Consider the following 19,453-nt stretch of genomic DNA (forward strand, 5'->3'; position numbering starts at 1 on the left):
GGAATTCAATCAAATTGTAAAAAACAAACCATATTTAATAGATGTATTCAACAAATATTTCTAAAGATATAAGCACATTTAACCTTGACTATATTTATACACATAAATTATAACTCTTTCTCTCATATTTCAATTCAAATGTTTAGAAAAATATCCGTTAGTATCAGCAGTTCTCTTTTTATGAAACACGGTGATGTTAAAAAATCTATAGTTATTTGCACAAGGCTTAAAATTAGCTCCTTCCCTATGAAATGGGAATCCTAATGGTTTACTATCGAATTCTTCGGGCATCAGCTTCCGATAATTTACATAATAATCATTAGGCATGTCGATATTGAAAACATCCTCTTTAGGAGTTATTATTACAAAGAGTGTTAAATTCATTCCAAGTTCCAATCCTTTAGGAATAACTAGACTTGCAGGAAATTTAAACAAATTATATCTATTTATCTCATTTGATTGCTCTTCCATGTTATAATAATTCTCATAAGAGAATTTTGAAAATCGCTCATTGGTAGACCAAACAATATTGTTTATTCCATTTTGGAGCTGGTAAGAGAAACAATCGAGTTCAAAGAAATTCGAGAATAGAACCCAGCAGTTCTCTTCGAAGCATTGTGGTCCTAAAAATAGTCGCACAACAACTGGTGATTCGGTTTTCGATTCCACTGTAAAATTAATATCAAAGTTGACGTGGTTCAATCGCTTAAGTCTCGCTGTAATTGCGTATGGAATCTTCATTGGATCAATGTTCTTTATTCCTTTATTTAAGATTAATTGATAGTAGGAGAAATAAGTTGTTATTTTAGGAATCCTTGCATCGATTATTTTCACATCATCGTATTCATACTTTGATATATCGTAAGGTTCTAATGTCCTTTCAAATTCATTGAAGTAATTCAAAAGGTTTTGTAGCAAGTACCAATAAACAGGATCTCTCAAAGATGTTTCAGGGTGATGTAATACGGATGGTGCTGGATTGTAGCTAAAAACAGAATTCGGAAGTTATTACTTACAAAGTTTATTGTTCCTATTACTTAGTGCTACACATCGATATTACTACACGTAGTAATTATCAGGCTACTGTTTTCGTTCAAAGGAAAAAATTAAAAAAATGTCTCATACTAGTTTTTGCCCGCGGCGTTATGGACGCAGAATTATAAAGAAATTTAAGAGTTTGCTCTTTATCAACTTCAAATTTCATGGAGATCCTTTCAATCGTTTAGGATATACCTTCTAATAAAGAGTTTACAATACAAATAATCTATACAATTTTTTAAATAAGAAATAAGATAATAAACCATGTAGACTGATAATTATTTTTCTTACCTGTCCAATGGATACGTATTACCTCCATAACCGAAAAATGATCTGATAAATTTAGCCGACTTTACTCCGTCTAGATTTGCGCGTAATATTTTTGCTAAAAGATCAATATAGTTGTCTTCGGTCATAGATATTTTTGTTCCATTGTCCTGAAAAAACAAACCTGAAGCATTTATTTTGTTCTCCAATAAATTTTCTACGATGAGAAACAGTTTTTACAGAAAAATAAATTTCCATAATAACAATGATTATCAAGACATCGTCAAAAAGGGAGTGATGACTAAGATGACATCTGATAGAGTTATGTGGAGGACAAAAACCTGATGCGCCGACCTTACGGGAGTAGGATAAAGGGGAAGATAATGAATAACAATAAACGATTAAATTAACGTTAACGTATTCTTTGTCTGTCTTTAGGTAAATTAAGTAATGAAGTCACTGATCCAAATAATTCAGATAAAGAACGTTCAAAGATATCGTAAAATATTTGTCTTACCATAAAAATGACTCTTCTAGAAATACATTCTCTAATAGCAATATCAATTGATTTAATTCTTGCTTGTTCTTCATTCCAATCTTTGAGAGTTGAAGATCTAATAGGAAATGGCAGTCCGTTATCATAGTTAAGATACGGGTTGTAATCTGTAAAACATTTCTCGATTGATTTATTTTTTTCGAATTTCAAATATTCCTTTTCCAAATTGTATCTGGCCATTAATTGTTTATGTACGTAATAGTAATATTCAGCATGCTTCGGATTTATTTCTTCCAGCTCATTATTCGACATCCAATATGAATGTAGCAATTGTATTCCGGAATAATAACTGTTTAAACCAATATCTTCTCTAAAATAGTTAAGTTCTTCGTGACATCCATTGCTTGCTAGATTCCAACCAGAGTAGTTAGTGTTAACGGCTATGACGTCACCAGTTTTGTAAATTTGGTTTACTTCCCCTTCTTGGTTATTAAATTGTCCGTTGTCTATTATTACTTGCATCGCCTTTCTGATTGTTTCACCATTTATAAAGTAATTAGGTTTCGTAATATAAGGTGGTTCATATTCAAACGCGTTTATTAATTTACTTTTGTCCGAAAAAACTGCAGTAAGTTTTAATGCATATGTTAGTAGATCTTTGTTAACGTTGTTTCTTGCCCACGCTGATATCCGCTGCAATTCTCCGATTTCAACATTTTGCAGTAATCTAAATAACGCTATTGAGGCGTTTCTTAAATTGTCGTCATATATTGTAAATGTTAGGCCTTTAGATGTAAAACCTTTTTCAACATATGTCATAAATAATTGGTAATGTTCATTATTCTGTAAATAACATGGTTTATTATTTCTTTTACTTTAGGTTTGTATAACAATGAAAGTTTAAAATAGTTGAAATTCTAGTTTAAAATAGTAGCAGTGTTTTGATAATGACAGAGTTTCGTAAATCATATTCAGATAAGTTATTTAATTGACATGGATTTTGAAAGACATTTTTAATATTTATAACGTTGTGACATTTTAATTTGCAACTATTTTTCGCCCATTATAGTCTAACGGTTTCTATGATACTCTAAATTAAGCTTACCTGATCCACAATATCTGATAATTGTACTTCATCGTTCTTATCATATTTGTGAGAAGGATTGTTATTTCCTGGAACTATTTGCATTAAAAACTTTTCATCATCAAAACCTAAATCTAGAAATACAAGTATGTATTCAAATAGCATCGTGTATGTTTGTAATCTAAAGCACAATTTAATAAAAAAGCACTATTATAATGTACCTCACTCAACAGATAAAATAGGCTTCGAATTAAACTACACTTCAGAGTTAAGGCAAAAAAGTTTAAGAACATGTTCATCATACAATCTATTTTTAAATTACAAAAAGCAGTTAAGTAAAGACTTCTGATTAATTCCATGCGTTTTATGTTTTCTAAGTAGTCATAGAGACACAAATAAACGCGGTATAAAGTTAAAATTAGAAATAAATTGAGTATAAGTAAAATTTGTACTTATATTTGTTTATACCCGGTTTATTCCTAAGTTTAATTTTGTACCGTGTTTATTTATTATCTGTTAATGTATATTGAATTAAAAATTACTTTCTAACATACCTCCTTCATGAATATACTTTTTGAATTCATCGAAAGGTAAAGTATTAACCGTTGTCAATACAACCAGCCACAAAAACATCACAAGTATGAAACGTAACAACATTTTGGTCGCTCACTGACTTAATTTACTGAATATCACAGGAGTTATGCAGTTTCATATCTGATTCTCTTAGTCCACTTGAGCTACTGAGGTCAGTTTAATAGGAATAATTTTCTTTGTACAGCTGAGAACAAAATAGTTTTTTTATGGACATAACTACACTAACCTCGAATTAGCAAATATAGTACCTAACATCTATAGTAAGCCTTAAACAGGGATAACCAAAAAGAAATACGATTTTGTCGTAATAAGATAATATAGAAACTGAAAAATTCATAAAAGCAATGTCCAGTGGTTTAAGATCGCATACTTATAAAAATCAATAGTTAGATTAAAAGACTTATCAAAACCTTTCTTTAAACAATAGCAATCATAAACAGTTAAAAGAAAGAAAAAGGGTGATTGTTGCTAGCTGTACATGTAACCGAGGAAGCAGTACAAAATTGATCAATTTTCCAATTGTGACCCTTGTGAGGAACACGTCTAATTTTGGTCCAGTAGTAATTGGTCGTAAAGCTTAATAAAACGTCACATGCTCCCATATACCAAAACATATCAAATACACCATAATTCAATATTTTCATATTTTGGTTTTAAATAATAACCAGTGTTCGTATTATTGCTATTATATTTTATAAGGGTTCAAATATCACAGATAGTCCCGTCACCAAAAACAGGAAACGGAACTCATAAACAACGATAGAAATATAATAAAATAAACTAAAGGTATTATAAGAGTTAAATAAAATAACAGTTTTCTTTATGTTATTGTAATTTTATAGAATACTTTCAGATTCGTAATACATACAATGCGTTATAAATATTAGCATAAAATTGTTTAAATATTTAGCGTTCTATGAAAATTATTAGATTGAATAATTTCTACGAACGAAAACTTAAATGAATATCACAACAATTAAGTTATCAAACTAATATCTATCTATAAGATAGATAAAACATGTGTCTACAATGTGCTTTACAACCATGCTAATACCGCATCCGATTTGTACTTAAAACGAAGTTTTGCAACTCCTTAATAGAATGTAAAATATATTCTAATTATATCTGCTATATCTGTATTAAATTTATATTTTTAATCGCCAGTCATCATCTCCATGAATTCTGTAAAAAGAGAAAAAAAACATTAAAATATTTACATTAATTGAAGTTGTTAGCGAAACAAATTATTTGGAACGTGTATATAATACACAAATATCTATACTGTTATAATAAAGCGTAAACAAACACTTCTTTGTTGTCTAAGATGTCAGCAATTACAGCATATTTTTGAATAGTTATTTCTTAATAAAAAGCCCTACAGTTACGTCACGCTTTAGGCTGTATATTTTCACAACATTAAACTTAGGGGTTAAACATTTTGGATAAAAACCCTAATGTCGGAAAGAGACCATAAGTTGCTACCAACATCAAGAAAGCAAGGTTGCTATCGCCATGTCATTTGACACTTGTAAACAATGAAATAAAATTTTCATAATTTTATGCGGCTGAAGTCGCACGGGTACAGCTAGTAAGTAATAAAGACTTATTTATTGAAATATCAGAATCTCAACTTTAATTTTAAATGCCTAAAACACTTTGATGAAACATTATTTTAAACAAATTTAAAACCACTGGGTTGCCTGTGTGATATTGCTCATAGTTTAAGGGTGGCCTTGCGCAAATCTTGTACTAGCTTAGTTTTAGAATATCTATTGTAATATTTGTGCAAAAAGTATTGAACAAATAAATGATTTATTTTTTGGTTATCCAATCAACCTACTAATTGATAAAATTTTCACAGTTTTCCAATCGATCCTAAACAATTCAAACCTTTATCTTTATATCATCTGTTAATTAACAGAGTAATAAAATAAAAGTGACTAACCATCGAAGTCAACAGTTCCAGAGCCGTCAGTGTCAATCTCAGCGATGATTCCGTCGAGGTCTGCGTTGCTGAGTTTGTCGTCCAGCGCCGCCAGGATCTCCTTGAGCGTCGACGTGGTGATGTAGCCGTTACCTTCACGGTCGTATAATCTGTAAACACAGGCAATTCGTTTGATTTATTGTTTGGTTAACCTCATAATAGAGGAATAGTGTTTAGATTAGGGACCATATTTTGATTTTCGTTATAGCTTGTGGGTAATTTACAAGCAAATAGCTTAGCCTTAACTGCTGACATGTTATTTCAGTACCTATGTTTTTTGTTTAAACATTTTTTCAGTCTCTTGCTATATTTCTAGTATATGTAGAACAGTATATGGACTATGAGAATGTAATCATAAGAAAAAAAATATTATTTAAACTAGTTGATAAAAAATTATAAGTTTCCTAGTTTTTGCTAGCGACTCCGTCCGGGTGGAATTAAAAAAAACATAAGTAAGTAGTCTATGCGTTCTAGACTATACTTTTATCTACATCTAAACCAAATTTTATCAAAATCCGTTCAGCCGTTTAGGCTACAAATTCTAAAAAACATCCATCCATCTAAATTTTCGCATTTTTATTAATGTAAGGATGATTATACCTGAAAGCTTCTTTCAGTTCTTGCTGCATGGCTTCAGCATCCTCTTCTTCTAAGAAGTGGGACGCGATGTTGCAGAAACCATCGAAGTTGATCTTGCCCGAGCCTAAAACAATAAAAAACGAACTAAAATCATTTGAAACTATGTAAACACATCATTCACCAAAGTTTTTACAAATTCTCATATTCAAATACGTTTACATATTTTAAAACAAATGCATTGCACTCAACACGATGTATAAAAAATCTATTTTAGCTTCTCGATAACTAATATTTCATTTGGCCTAGTTTCACTTACTCTAGAAAATAAACGTTAAAAAAAATGATTTCAATAGATCGTTTCTCAAATCCTTGAAAACAGTGAATCGACAATAGATGATTCTATTTTTATTGAAATCGTAAGAGCTTAAATATTTTTCAAACTGAATGAATTAACTCCGACACCGTGACCGAAATAACTTCGTTACTCCTTCCAGCGTGCAAATGAAAATATTTACCGGACATTTATCTTCCATGAGCTGTCAACACTTGTCACATGCGTGGTTAAGTCAACCTAAAATAGCTTATGTGAAACAACTGAAGTCTTGATAATTTAGTATAGGTTATGAAATGTGTTGTTAAACAACTACATTAAGGGCCGGCCCCACCAAATTGTAAATTGTCTGATAATCCAACGTGTAAAATATGTGATGGAAATATCGGATTTTGTTACCATATCTGACAGTCAGGTAATTTTTAAGCTATCTGAGCCTTTATCAGCCAGTGGTGGGACAGGCCCTAAGAATCAATTTCCTATACACTACGAAGTTGTACAAGAATTTTCCGGTAATAAATTTTGTGGTATACATCAACAAGAATTCAATGCCTCTTATTCTGTCCAAATAATTTTGGAATAGTTTCACAAGTAACTTCTTTAACTTTCGCAAGTAACTCCGTCCGCGTAGAATTACTAAACAAAATAACTAGCCTTTCATCCAGACTGTCTACATCTATTCTAAATTTCATTACATTCCGATCAGCAGTTTAGGGTACAAACGTTAAAAAACATCCATGCAAATTCTCCCATTCATAACTTTAGTAAGAAGTAAGATTTTTAAGTTTCAGTTTTTGTTAATGTTAAGTAGTGTAAACCTAAGGCACAGCAAATCTTGTATGTACGAACCTTCGGGGTCATTTTCGTCAATAAGGGCCTGGAGTTCAGAGTCGTCGAACAGTTGACCCATGGTGTTTAAGATGGTGGAAATTTTGAGGACATCGATGTAACCGGACTTAGTGGTGTCGAACATCTGGAATGCCTTGCGGAGCATGGCCATTTTCTGATCATCGTCAGTGTCCTGGAAATTTAAACAATTACATATTATAACAAGATAAATAAAAAAACAACATATTGTGGAAATCGGAAGTTGACTGAACTGACAAGTAAAAAATCTTAGACTTAAGTTTTTTGTTGTAGGTTTTGAATCCTGACTGTTTGAAAACAATGGAGGATAACTTAAATTGTATGCTTCAGATTAAATATGATATTACTTTCACATTTAACCTATTTTAATTTAATTATTTATGTATATTTTTTTTAAATCAATTAAATTTCTATGTTACTGTTATCACATGTCTTAACACATCACTTCTATCACTTTTCAATTGTTCTTTCACAAATAAAAAAAATAATCCTCACCATGTTTAAAAATTATTGACGCGAGAGTAACAAGAACCAAAACCGAGTGCGAGTATTGTTACACTGAAGCTTAACTTCACGTGCTACCCTTATTTATAGACCATTTCAGTCCGCGGTATACACATACGAAAATACTTGAAAATCCATATATCTTTCTCTATCTATCTATCGTGTGATCTCCAATAGTGACGCGGCGCCTCCGTCTCACATACGTCAGAGCTCTGAAAATTTGTATCATTACAGGAAACGGGCTGTTTATTTCCAGCAATTTATTGGTTCAATATGACAAATGCCTTTTTATTTCTTTTTAATGGGAATGCAGTCCGCTTTTAGCACTTCCTGATATTTAAAAAAATACCTACAAATTTCATTTTTTTAATAATGTATTTAGATTTACCTACAACTTTGTATGTTATGTAAATTACAGAATTACACATTTGACACAATTACAACAGATTCAATAAAATAAGTGATTTGATATATAAAATGATAAATGTTTTATACTTTTGACAATCAATACAAAATCTTACAGAATCAATCTAAATGTGAATGAAAATCGCATGCCAACTGACGCAATCAGCTCATTTGCGGATTTAATAGTTTTGTTAAAAGCTTGCATTTGGAATGCTTTATATTAGAACTAAAAGCGTATGCGTATTAAGCAGTTTACAGATCGAGAACAGGAAATACCTTTGAAGTAAATACCGTTCCGCAAGCGTCCCAATGAAAATATTACGAGGAACGTCACAGTTTGGTAGATTAATTTGTAGTTTATAGATGTTTAAAATATAATTATAATTACTTCATTATAGAGTAAATTCTCTAAATTAATTTAGAATTATGTGTGTTATTAAAAAAAGAATTTTCTTTTTAAGTTCGCAATTTTTTTTATTTATTTTTGGCATATAATTTAGCAATGACAGTAATAGAGTCGAGTGCTTTCGATTGTTCTATTGTCACCTTGATGTATTAAGGTGATGAGACTGCTTTTGGTATGCGATACCAATTTGCGGCCGCTGGCGCGTGAAACGGGTTATACGACGCCCGCGCACATATAGAATGTCGGTGATCGACTATAATTTTTGTGCTCTCTAGCAAACGTCACTATAAAGCTGGCAACACACGAGAGCAGACCAGTGAAGTAAAGCGGTATGCAATACAGTACACTGAATGTATGAATACATTTAAACAGAATAGCACTGTTTTAAAAATTAGTTTACTTTAAAATAATAAGAGACCTCCGTTATCTACTGCTCTGCTTCATAATTCTGCCTCCGTGTAATACTAGCATAACAGACGGTTCAGTCTCCAATAAGCTTTTGTGAACGACCATACGTTTTTAATGATCGCACTTTTACAGTCGCCTCATGATTTTATAATCACTTCAAAGCGTAAGACATAAACAATATTTGTTTCTTGTTTCAGCTTAAAGAATATTTATTCTTGCTTTTTTGGACATACGCTTTGTGTTTGTAATAATTTTATTTCTTTCATCAATCGCTCACTAGTCTAAAATCTTGCTTTTATAATCTGTGTTTACATTAACAAGTGTTAGAATTGGATAATATAATCTATGTATTTATAAACCAACACAATTACAATAGTTAATTAAGGCAATACAATTTCATTCCAATAAATTATTCGTTGACATTTATTTGGCATTGTTGACCAATGTTACCGAATGTAACACATCGAATCCGTCGTGTCATATGCAACTGTATTTTATTAAATCGTCTTTCAAGTAGAGAAGATAACATCGGCCAATAGATGATATTCCAAATACCTTGGCTTCGCACGTCCTAAACTATTTCTGAATAACGCCCGTGGGGACTGAGTTACGCGTTATTTATATCAATTCATCTCAACTATCTGTGTAACTGTTTGTGAACACTTTTCATCTATCTGTTATAGTATTTCAATGATGTGGTTAACATTGGAGATTTTATATCGTAAACTATAGACATCTTATTATGTTTACCATAAATCTATACTAATAAAGAAGAAAGATTTGCATTTTCGTATGTAAATATATTAATAATATATGGTATACCACATCAAATAATTTAAATAATATTTTCGAAATTATGATTTAACATTTAGTAAATATACCAATAATAACTAGAAATATTTTTTATCTGTAAAAATATTACCAAAACAAACATAGAACATGCATATTCTTTGTTGTAAATATGACATGTACCCTCGGTTGTGTAGTCTTTTATTTTAAAAAAATAATTCACAGAAAAACAAAAGAGAATCGCTATAGAAAGTTTTTCGTGTAAGTTACGAACGTATGTTTAACGCAACACGTAATTATTTGGTGTGTGAAAACTGAAGTGAATATCAAGTTTGCTCTCGTCGTCGTTGGAATCGTACACATCGAAAGTTAGTATTGTTTTGTTTAATTTTACTAATGTAACTGTTACTTAGTACGTTTAGGTTGTTTTATAAAAATAGTTATAACGAACATTAGATTTTAAGGTTATAAACATGCCAGACAATAACAAACATTGAGAATATCACGTGAAAAGTATTTTGAAATGCAAATAAAAGCAGCTAATGGTTATTAAACCTTTGTAATTTATTTGCTATAACATTATATTCAATACTAGCTTGAGAGTTTGTAAAAAGGAGCTATTAAAATTATTGTTTGGTCTGTGTCTAAAATACTTCATCAGAGTAATGCATTAATTAGGCAGCTATGCTAAATCGAAACTGAACCCTGAGTCATTTGTGTCAATGGAGTACAGCTACGATTTGGCACGGAACCGACCGCTCTTCCTTGCAGGAACTACTTACAACGTTTTATCTATTGCCAAACATAAATTCGTGTTCAATCGTGCCAGTGTTTACATTATAGCTGATTAATGTTGATACAAACAATATGATTTTCATAATACATATAGTTAACTAAATTTTAGTTTAAGAATAGGTCTTACAATTTCTAAACATATTCAATCTTTTGTGTTATGTCTGCTAGATTAAACATTTCTGTTGTAAAGTGTAACTTTTTAATCTTATCTTTATAAGTCTTTAGGTTATTAATTTAGCTATTATAATTTTGCAATGGTTAAGTTAAATGTAATTTTTTCCTCTTAACTTAAGTAACAATGAACAACTATTCAATGTATAATAATATAATAAAAAATCTCGCTAATATGTAAATTCTAAAACAATCGAATTGAAAAAATTATATTTAAAATACGTCGTTAAGAAGTAACAGAAGGTAGACTATTTTTTTACTACCAACGCACATTTAATTTCACTCGAGCGATTCTGAGCAGAAACTCCTAGTCTATTACTTACGTAACTATGAATAGTAGTAATATTGAAGTTGCTTGTAATACAGATAATATGCACTTTAAATTAATGGAAACAGATACTTAGTAATACATGGTAATAACGTATCTGCACTCGTAAGATTCTAAAACCTTGTAATCGACTGTAAAAATATTTCTGTTTGCATTCTAGCTGTTGTCACAGTGGTGAGCGATGGTTTTTAAATTTTCCGTGATGAAAATAGGGAAAGCGTAACATCGTTGTAAACTTTTTGGGACAGTGCCAAAAATAATGACAGATATTTGGATGACACAGTTATATTGTTACATTGATTTCTTGACTATTGTTACCCAATTGATTGATTCTTCAATCGTATTAGAGCGTGCGCAAACCTACAACGAAACTATCGCACAACTGTTTAGTCGCGCTTCAATTAATACTAGCTGTTGCTCGTGACTTCGTCGTCGTGAAATTAAGAAATAATATAAAATATAGCCTATGTTACTCACAGATAAATTACCTTTTTCACGGTGAATTTTTAAAATCGGCCTAGTAGTTTTAGAGTTATTTCAATACATAAAAAAATACAATCTATGTTATTTATAATATTAGTATAGATGAGCTTATATAGAGGTCCGCATAATACTGGATGTTTAGTTGTGCAACTAAACAGTTGAATTGGATGCGAAACAGTCGACAATCGCACGACAGCTGTGCGATAGTTTAGTCAAAAGTATGTGCCCGCTTTAATATTGATACATTTGCGGTATAGTTTATGTTATTTATTAATAGAACTGAGACAACTTTGTGCTGATCATAATATTTTGAATCTAAACTGTTTTCTTTAAATTGATGAGCGATGAGGTAATTTTAAGCCAAAAGCCAAACAAATAGTGCTTAAGTAAGCTTCAAGCGGCTTTTAATACCTCCGAACAAGATGATGTTCATATCAAAACGTTTAAAATTAAGAATAAATTTGGAAATCGGGCGTTTAAAAAATGAAATCAAGTCTAAAATTAATGAAGTTTTTTATTTACATCTTATTGTATCTGTATTACTAAATAAACCAAAACATAACAAATATTTCAAGTAACAGTTAAATACAATTAATAATAAACTTTGTCCTCAGTACTGTCAGAATTGTCAAAAGGATTAGTAAAAAGAAAATCGTATACAGTTGGATTACGTTTCTTCGTTTGTATAACTACAACAGGTTCAGTCACAACATCGTCAACTTTGTACTCGTCTTTCAGCCCTGTTATGGTTTTTTGTAAAATGTCACTATTATCTGTCTCTTTAACTATGTTTTTAAAAACATTCTTATTAGTATTTGATATAACTTTATCGAAATCCTTGAGATTAGTGTTCAAATCTTCTTTAACTTTAATTTCAACATCACGTACCACTTTATTAGTTGTAACGTCTATAAGATTCTTTGTTGTACTCTCTTTAGTATCTGTATCTTGTCTGTATTTGGTATAATTTCCCCTTTTTGATGCATAATCATCTTTTTTACCATATTGACCTCGTTTTGATTTGTAATCAAAAGGTTCCCTCTTAATAGTAAAATCAGGTCGAGCTGATAATTTCAAAATTCTTAGCGGTTTTTGTATTTCACTGTTCTTTTTTAAAATAGCGTCAAATTCTTCTTCATTTAAAGGTTTTTCTGAAAAATCTGTTTCCATAGAATTTACTTTATATATAGTTTTACTGATGTCTTCATCGACTGGAATTGTATTCTTTATATTTTCTTCAATTACATCTAGGTACTGATTTTTAATTGAATCGGTAAAATAAGATGCGGGTACTTCTATAAGATCTTGTGTATCCTCTTTGTAGTTAGTTCTTTTTGCCAAATAGTCATCTTTTTTACCATATTGACCTCTTTTCGATTTGTAATCAAAAGGTTGTTTATTTGCATTAAAACTTGGACGTGCTGATGATTTTAAAAATCCCATTGGCTCAATTTCACTGCTTGTCCAAGTGTTAGTGGACTCTGGTGCATCGAATGCTTCTTTTACAGGTTTATTTTCAACTTTATGTGTTATAACAACGTCTTTGATAAGAGCATTTGGAAGATCAAGTAATTGATGCATATTAATTTTTAAATCCAGAGGGTAGCCCGGATTCGACATAGCATCGAAGTTATATTCTATATTTCCAAAACGTCCATTGACTGCTGGCTTTATGTACGGAGCTATGAAGACGAATATTTGGAATGGTAAACCATTTTCAGAGCCTTTAGGTAGGACCAATCGTGAAGGGAATCCAGTTTGAGATTCTAACGTCTTAAGTGGCAGAGAATTTAATCCAAATTCTGCATCTTCTAACTGTTTCTTTATAATTTTTAATGAAGTCAAATCAGGTGATAGTTTCATCTGTTCTGATGTCCTCGTTATCATATTTTTGCCACGTTTAAGGTTAATTTCAAAACAATCAAGCAAAAAGAATTGATTTTTCATTTTATCAAGTTGACCGGGCAGAACTTTAGGACTTATAAATAATTTAGCAAATCCCTTTTGTGTTACTAAAGACGAAATGTTAAGTTTTATTGAAAATGGTTTATGACTCAATCTGTATTGACCGATCTTAACCAAAAATTTGCTATTACTTGTCGAAGTCTTAAGAGCATCGGTGGCATCAAATTCAAAATATTCGAAAGAAGTCATCATTTTTTTGATATCGACATTCACAATTTCCACTCCAGGAAATATTAAGTCGTTTCTGTTATAACCCGGTAAAACACTTAGAGCACAATCAACTAGATCCACAATTTTTTTGTTAATCTTCCAGAATATAGGATCTCTTACTGTCGTTAAATAGTGTCCTAACACCGTAGGTAACCTGTAAAAGTAATGGTTATAGTCAAAGAAAAGATGTGCCACAATGCGATATTTATAGTTAACTTACAAGAAAAATAATATTAAGAAATATTATGCTCACCTTGGTTCGGAACCAATGTTGATATCAAGTAGCTTATACGCTAAATTTTGGTAGCTCTTACTACTTATCACCAGGATATCCATTAAATGATTTATAATTTCTTCTTTTGCGAAGCCTTTCTCCCTCTGAAAGTTTTTCAATTAAATTTAATAGAAACACAAGGAATACTAGTAGTCTTACAAAAAAAATACTCACCATGTGAGTGGCAACTGTTACAATATTTTCTTCGATATTACGTAGTAGTGTCAAGTCTTCATTTTCAAGTAAATCACCTAAATTACTTTGTCTAAATTCTTTACCGTTAGAGTAAATTAGCATTGAATTGTATGGTATGATCGATCTTGCATTCCAGTCAAAATCTTCTTGTTCTGGTAGACCATTTGAATATCTTTCCAAGTTGTATCTGGTAGCAAGCTGTTTTAACGAGTGATATAAATTTTCGGCAAATTTTGGACGAACACCCAATGAAACATTAAGCCACGGCAATGAATTTAGTTTGTTCAAATAATAGTATGTGTTTAAACCCACGTCCTCATTGAAGTACGTTAAAGATTCTTGATTAGTTTCGTAAGGGCCGTTAGAATATTCAGCATCAACAATATACGAGTTGCCCTGTTCACGTACGTTTTCAGTAATAAGCCATTCTTCATCCGATAACAATAATGAACCTTTGATAATAGCATCTTTATTAACAAAATAATTTGGAAGTAGTTCATAAGGTGGTGGAATCGATATTTTTTCAGTATCTTTTCTGTTCAAGACTGCAAGATAAATCGCATCAACGTATATACCACAATTAATATTTTGTCTCGCCCAAGCAGCTGCCTTGTAAAATGTTTCAAAATCTTTAGCAAAATAGAGAACCTCGAATACAATTTTCAATTCAGCTAAATGATCTTGGTTGTATTCAGAGAATATTTTACCCTTAGGTAAAAATCCTTTTGAACTCTTATAGTTTTGTAAAGTGGTAATCACATTAGGATTCTGTAAAGATTATTGAAAAATGAGTAATATTCCCTACAGGAATTACATTTAACAATATACATTGAAAATAAAAAAATACCAGATAATTTTCATTTCCGTAATCCTTTTCAAAATCGTTGCTTAAACTAACAACCAGTAAATCAGTACTGTCTTCGCAAACATTTTCGAATAAAGGCATTAAACGCTTCTGAAAATACACCCATTCTTGTTTCTGAACTGGAACTGAAATAGTGAACAATAATATTGGCAAGGATAAGAGCAGGCAAAACAAAACAAATTGGTTTAATTGCGTGTCGTGGAAATGGCATAATGTAGAATATAAAAAGTTTGATTTCCTGATAGTATAAAAGACCTTAATTTTGAACAAAACAACATATCAAAATTTAAATTGGTGGAAACCTGTAAACCTGGCTTTAAGTGAATGCTTTGTAAGAAATTTATATTACCTGTTCTCGGCAGCCATGGTGTCGTAGGAACCTTGATAAGGTATCCTGACGTCCCGAGAAAAGCAGCAGCAAGCAATAGTAATGTTAATTGAAACATTGTGCCGCAACTGATTTGTTAATTCGATCCTTGCTGTATATATACTTTCTTTTAGGGGCAATGAATTAAGTAATTATTCTTGAAAATAAATAGATAATCAGTTTAATGCACTACAGTTTTAACGACTATTTTGTTTATTATGACTAATGCAACATTATAATGTCAATGGCATAAGAGGTCAATCATATTGGACCAGGAATGGTGAATTCATAATTTCACGGTTTCAAACTCTAACAAAAATATCTTATAATTCTTTCTAGTTACGCCATTTGTTTCTCTTAACTGTTCAACAAATGTAAGGTTAGACTTGTGTTTTACAATATTGGAGACGTTTAAGGACATCGTTTATAAGTAATTATATCGATATTTATCTATCAATATATTTAGTTACGTTAATACAACGATGTCATAAAACCATTAATTGCATATCAATATTTTAGCCTAATTTAAATTCTGTCCAACCCCGTTTTGAACGAGTGTCAGAGTTTGAAATCAAATTAAAATGTAATATGAGTTCGTCATACTATCTTTATCAGTTACAAAATATTACAGGTCATGTCATAACAAAAATTATAAACAATCTCCGGTGCTATCAAATAATTACAATGTCAACGTACTGACCTAGCACAAACTTGCTGTAAATTATCACGTTGTTTTTAAATGTATTTATCGGGTTATTTCGTCATATTTATAAAGTTTAACATACTACCATATATATATTAAGTTTAATATCGCTTCTAGAAAATGTATAAGCCAAAGTAAGGATCGCATAAGAGATTTATTTTTATAAAGCATGTCTCAATTTTCCAACATCAACAGCGTTACTTTACTATTTTAGGAATCTTCGATAACAGAATTAAGTCAATAGATACCAGCACTATATGATAATCCTTCATCACCAACCAACCCTTGTCCCTACTGAGATTCGGCACAGTATGTACTATTCTTCCATACATCTCTATCGATCTTTGTATTCGAATTCACTCCCGTCTATTGTACTTTCTTCATCTTCCTTATCCAGCAAATAAGTCGTTATAAATCAATACATTTGATGGTGTTGATATCCTCGTAGTTTAATTAACTATGTCCTATTTGATGTTTTATATGACGAATTAATTAAAGCCCAGTACATTTATCTTATTGATCTAATGAAGCTATTAGATAGTTGTGTTTATTTTCATCTTTAATTATGCTTTATCGTTCGACTGGCATTGATCCATATTCATTTGATTTTACTACGCCGCACTAATGTCTCTCGATAATGCTGCCAACATTAGCTTCTAATACTTCCATATCCCTATTATTTTATTTAAATTCATTCTAATTCGATGGGCTGATGATTGGACTTACATTTATGTGGGGTTTAAAAACTAACCAACGATATTATAAGTTCCAAAGTTTAGATGGATGTTTGTTGGTGTTTGTAGCCTAAACTGTTGAACGGATCATCATCATCTTCTTCCTTATCCCAGTCTCGTAGGGTCGGCGCGACAGGTTTTTCTCCTGCACTTAACTCTATCATACGTCATCTTAGTCATCACTCCCTTATTGATCATGTCACACGCATTCCATCCATCTCTTTCTAGGTCTACCTTTTAACTGTTGAACGGATCTCGATGAAATTTGGCATAGATTGAGAGGGTAGTCTGAAGAATACATAGGCTACTTACAGTTGTTTTTTTTTAAATTCCACGCAGACTTAGTTGCGGGAGAAAGCTAGTTCCAGATAATACAAATATTGATCATCTCGTTCACTTACTTTGACGAAATGGGAACTACAGGATGTAATAATATTAGTGTCACGGTAATGGTATTTTAGGGTAATTGAGTGCAGGCCTATTCTTGATAAACAGATACATCTTGCGTGTTCTCAAATTGAATTCCGTCCAGAGATAATATTTGCACTACGCATACATACTGCTCTAATTCAAATACTCTTAATACAAACGGTATTTCTTCATTCATCCATCAGTTGCAAAGTCAATAAGGTAGGAAATCTCCTTTCACGTCAAATTTGCTACACTACTTGGTCTTGCTATTTTTCAATTAGGAATGTCAAAACTCACTACATGTAAGAGAGGGCACACACCTTTGACTAAACAATCCCACAACTGTCTGACGATTGTTTCGCAGCCAATTCAATTGTTTACTTGCACAACTAAAAATCGAGTCATGTATAAGCTAATAGAAATCGAGGCAAGACTAAACAGTTGTGCGATAGTTTAGTTTCAGATGTGCGCACGCTCTAAGTGATCACGATCATTAAAGATTGCGATAAAGGAGGGACTAATTATTTGGTTCACTTATTGACAATATTAGAATCTCCATGTAATTATTAATTTATTTGTAATAATAAAGTAATTATTATTTTTGACACATTCTTCAGATCGGATTAATACACATATTATAGACTAACGGAAGTTTCGGAAGCTTGTACCAAGGACTCGTTGTGTAAACAACACTATCCAGATCCGATAGCAAATACTTGTGAACAGCCAAATATTTTACTATACATTAACCAAACGCACGTCTATTTAATAATATTGAATAGACGTTCCTTCTATAGCGGAATTTTGCCAAAACAATTTCTGGTTGTTCAATCATCATATTCTTTATTATCGAATAATTTTTAGTTTTTAAACATTTATTACCTACCAGCTGTTGGTCGCGACTTAGTCCAAGTAAAATTTAAAAAAGTGTAGTATAGTAACATAGCCTATGTTACTCACAGATAAATTAGCTTTTTAACAGTGAAAGAATTTTTAAAATAGGCCCAGTAGTTTTTGAATTATATCAATACATACAAAAATGTAAAAAAAAAATCTCTTTACATATTTTGTATATTTTTTGAGTAAATATTTGATACTTACAAATGACTAAAGTGGTTTTAGAAATTATTATACCGCCTTTGTTCTTAACAAATTACGTCATATCTGCCAGATAGTTATATGCTAATGCAAGAAATTAAATCAGAAAGTTTAATATGTAAAAAAAAGTTATCACTATTATACTCGTATTAACACGAGCATATCACAGATAACAATTTCAATATTTCTAGTCTTTTAAAAAAAGTAATGTTGTAATTATAATAAAAAATGAGAGTGACAATAATTTTAATTGTTCTAAATATAATGTGTTAGTAATATAGGAGATGTAGGTTCGCAGCCAAATATCCCTGATCGCACCTTGTCATGTTGCCACCGTTTGTTTTGAGCGACTGCTAATGGAATTCTTCGATGTCTGCGTGCCAAGACTCTTGGACCAAATAAATATAAATGTAAGGCCTTTTCTCTTAAAGTTTTCACACATTATAATTAAAGGTCTTGTCTATATTTGATTGTAATATTACTAGCATTTATTACTTTTGTAAGGTAGTATTTAAATATGTTAATAAATTTTATATGAAGAGGTGCACAAAACTAATGTTAATCAAAATTATAAAAAAACTTTTAAATATGATTTATAGTTGAATTATTCGAGCATTGAGCGGAATCTTAATAATTAAATATTAAAAAAAAAATTTGAATTTCATATCCTATATTTCTGATTTTAAAAATGTGCCATCTTTTGCACACACATAGAATCATAAAACAGATAGGCACATAATGGAGCCGTGTATGTATTTTGCTGTTTATTTATTTATACTGAACTATTTTGATAATAAACAGTTATGATTTTTTTTAAATCAATTACGTAAATGTCACAAAATTACGTAATTTACTGAAATATATGACTGGTGTAAATTGCATTTACAGTTATGCCATCTAGTATTAAAAGAAAGCACTACATAAATATACACAGTCTCCAATAGATGGCGATCATTTACGTTTTGTTGGATAATGTTTGTATTTTTTAACCAAGTTAACGTTAACACGTTTGATGCAATTTTTAATGTTCTTGATAATATGCTTTATAATTTTATTTATATGACGTCATTTATATTGCACCAATGGAGATCATAATGTCCTC

The 19,453-nt window shown here is 30.9% G+C and overlaps 3 protein-coding genes across 4 annotated transcripts; all 3 read right to left on the reverse strand.

Annotated features, from left to right (window-relative positions):
• Positions 1–29: 29 nt before the first annotated feature.
• LOC106105201 (basic juvenile hormone-suppressible protein 2-like) lies at positions 30–3,674 on the reverse strand. 2 transcript variants are annotated; one of them, XM_013285472.1, is made up of 5 exons: positions 3,440–3,674; positions 2,907–2,974; positions 1,823–2,644; positions 1,330–1,475; positions 30–985 (listed from the first exon to the last, which is right to left on the reverse strand). In XM_013285472.1, exons 1-5 carry the CDS (start codon positions 3,540–3,542, stop codon positions 130–132), a joined length of 1,995 nt encoding a protein of 664 aa, XP_013140926.1. In that variant the 5' UTR covers positions 3,543–3,674; the 3' UTR covers positions 30–129. The 2 variants fall into 2 exon arrangements, with proteins under 2 accessions (XP_013140926.1, XP_013140925.1); XM_013285471.1 differs by having other exon boundaries at positions 2,907–3,019.
• Positions 3,675–4,293: 619 nt separating this feature from the next.
• On the reverse strand, positions 4,294–7,845 carry LOC106105202 (troponin C). Its single transcript, XM_013285473.1, has 5 exons — positions 7,736–7,845; positions 7,223–7,394; positions 6,064–6,166; positions 5,425–5,573; positions 4,294–4,661 (listed from the first exon to the last, which is right to left on the reverse strand). Exons 1-5 carry the CDS (start codon positions 7,736–7,738, stop codon positions 4,633–4,635), a joined length of 456 nt encoding a protein of 151 aa, XP_013140927.1. The 5' UTR covers positions 7,739–7,845; the 3' UTR covers positions 4,294–4,632.
• A 4,180-nt stretch (positions 7,846–12,025) lies between these two features.
• Positions 12,026–15,510, reverse strand: LOC106105199 (hexamerin-like). The gene is made up of 5 exons (XM_013285469.1): positions 15,388–15,510; positions 15,021–15,163; positions 14,153–14,941; positions 13,958–14,082; positions 12,026–13,858 (listed from the first exon to the last, which is right to left on the reverse strand). The coding sequence occupies exons 1-5, from the start codon at positions 15,482–15,484 to the stop codon at positions 12,121–12,123; spliced, it is 2,892 nt and encodes a 963-aa protein (XP_013140923.1). The 5' UTR covers positions 15,485–15,510; the 3' UTR covers positions 12,026–12,120.
• Positions 15,511–19,453: the final 3,943 nt, after the last annotated feature.

Source organism: Papilio polytes, unplaced genomic scaffold, assembly GCF_000836215.1.
Source record: "Papilio polytes unplaced genomic scaffold, Ppol_1.0 DF823177.1, whole genome shotgun sequence".
In the NCBI taxonomy this organism is placed as follows: domain Eukaryota; kingdom Metazoa; phylum Arthropoda; class Insecta; order Lepidoptera; family Papilionidae; genus Papilio; species Papilio polytes.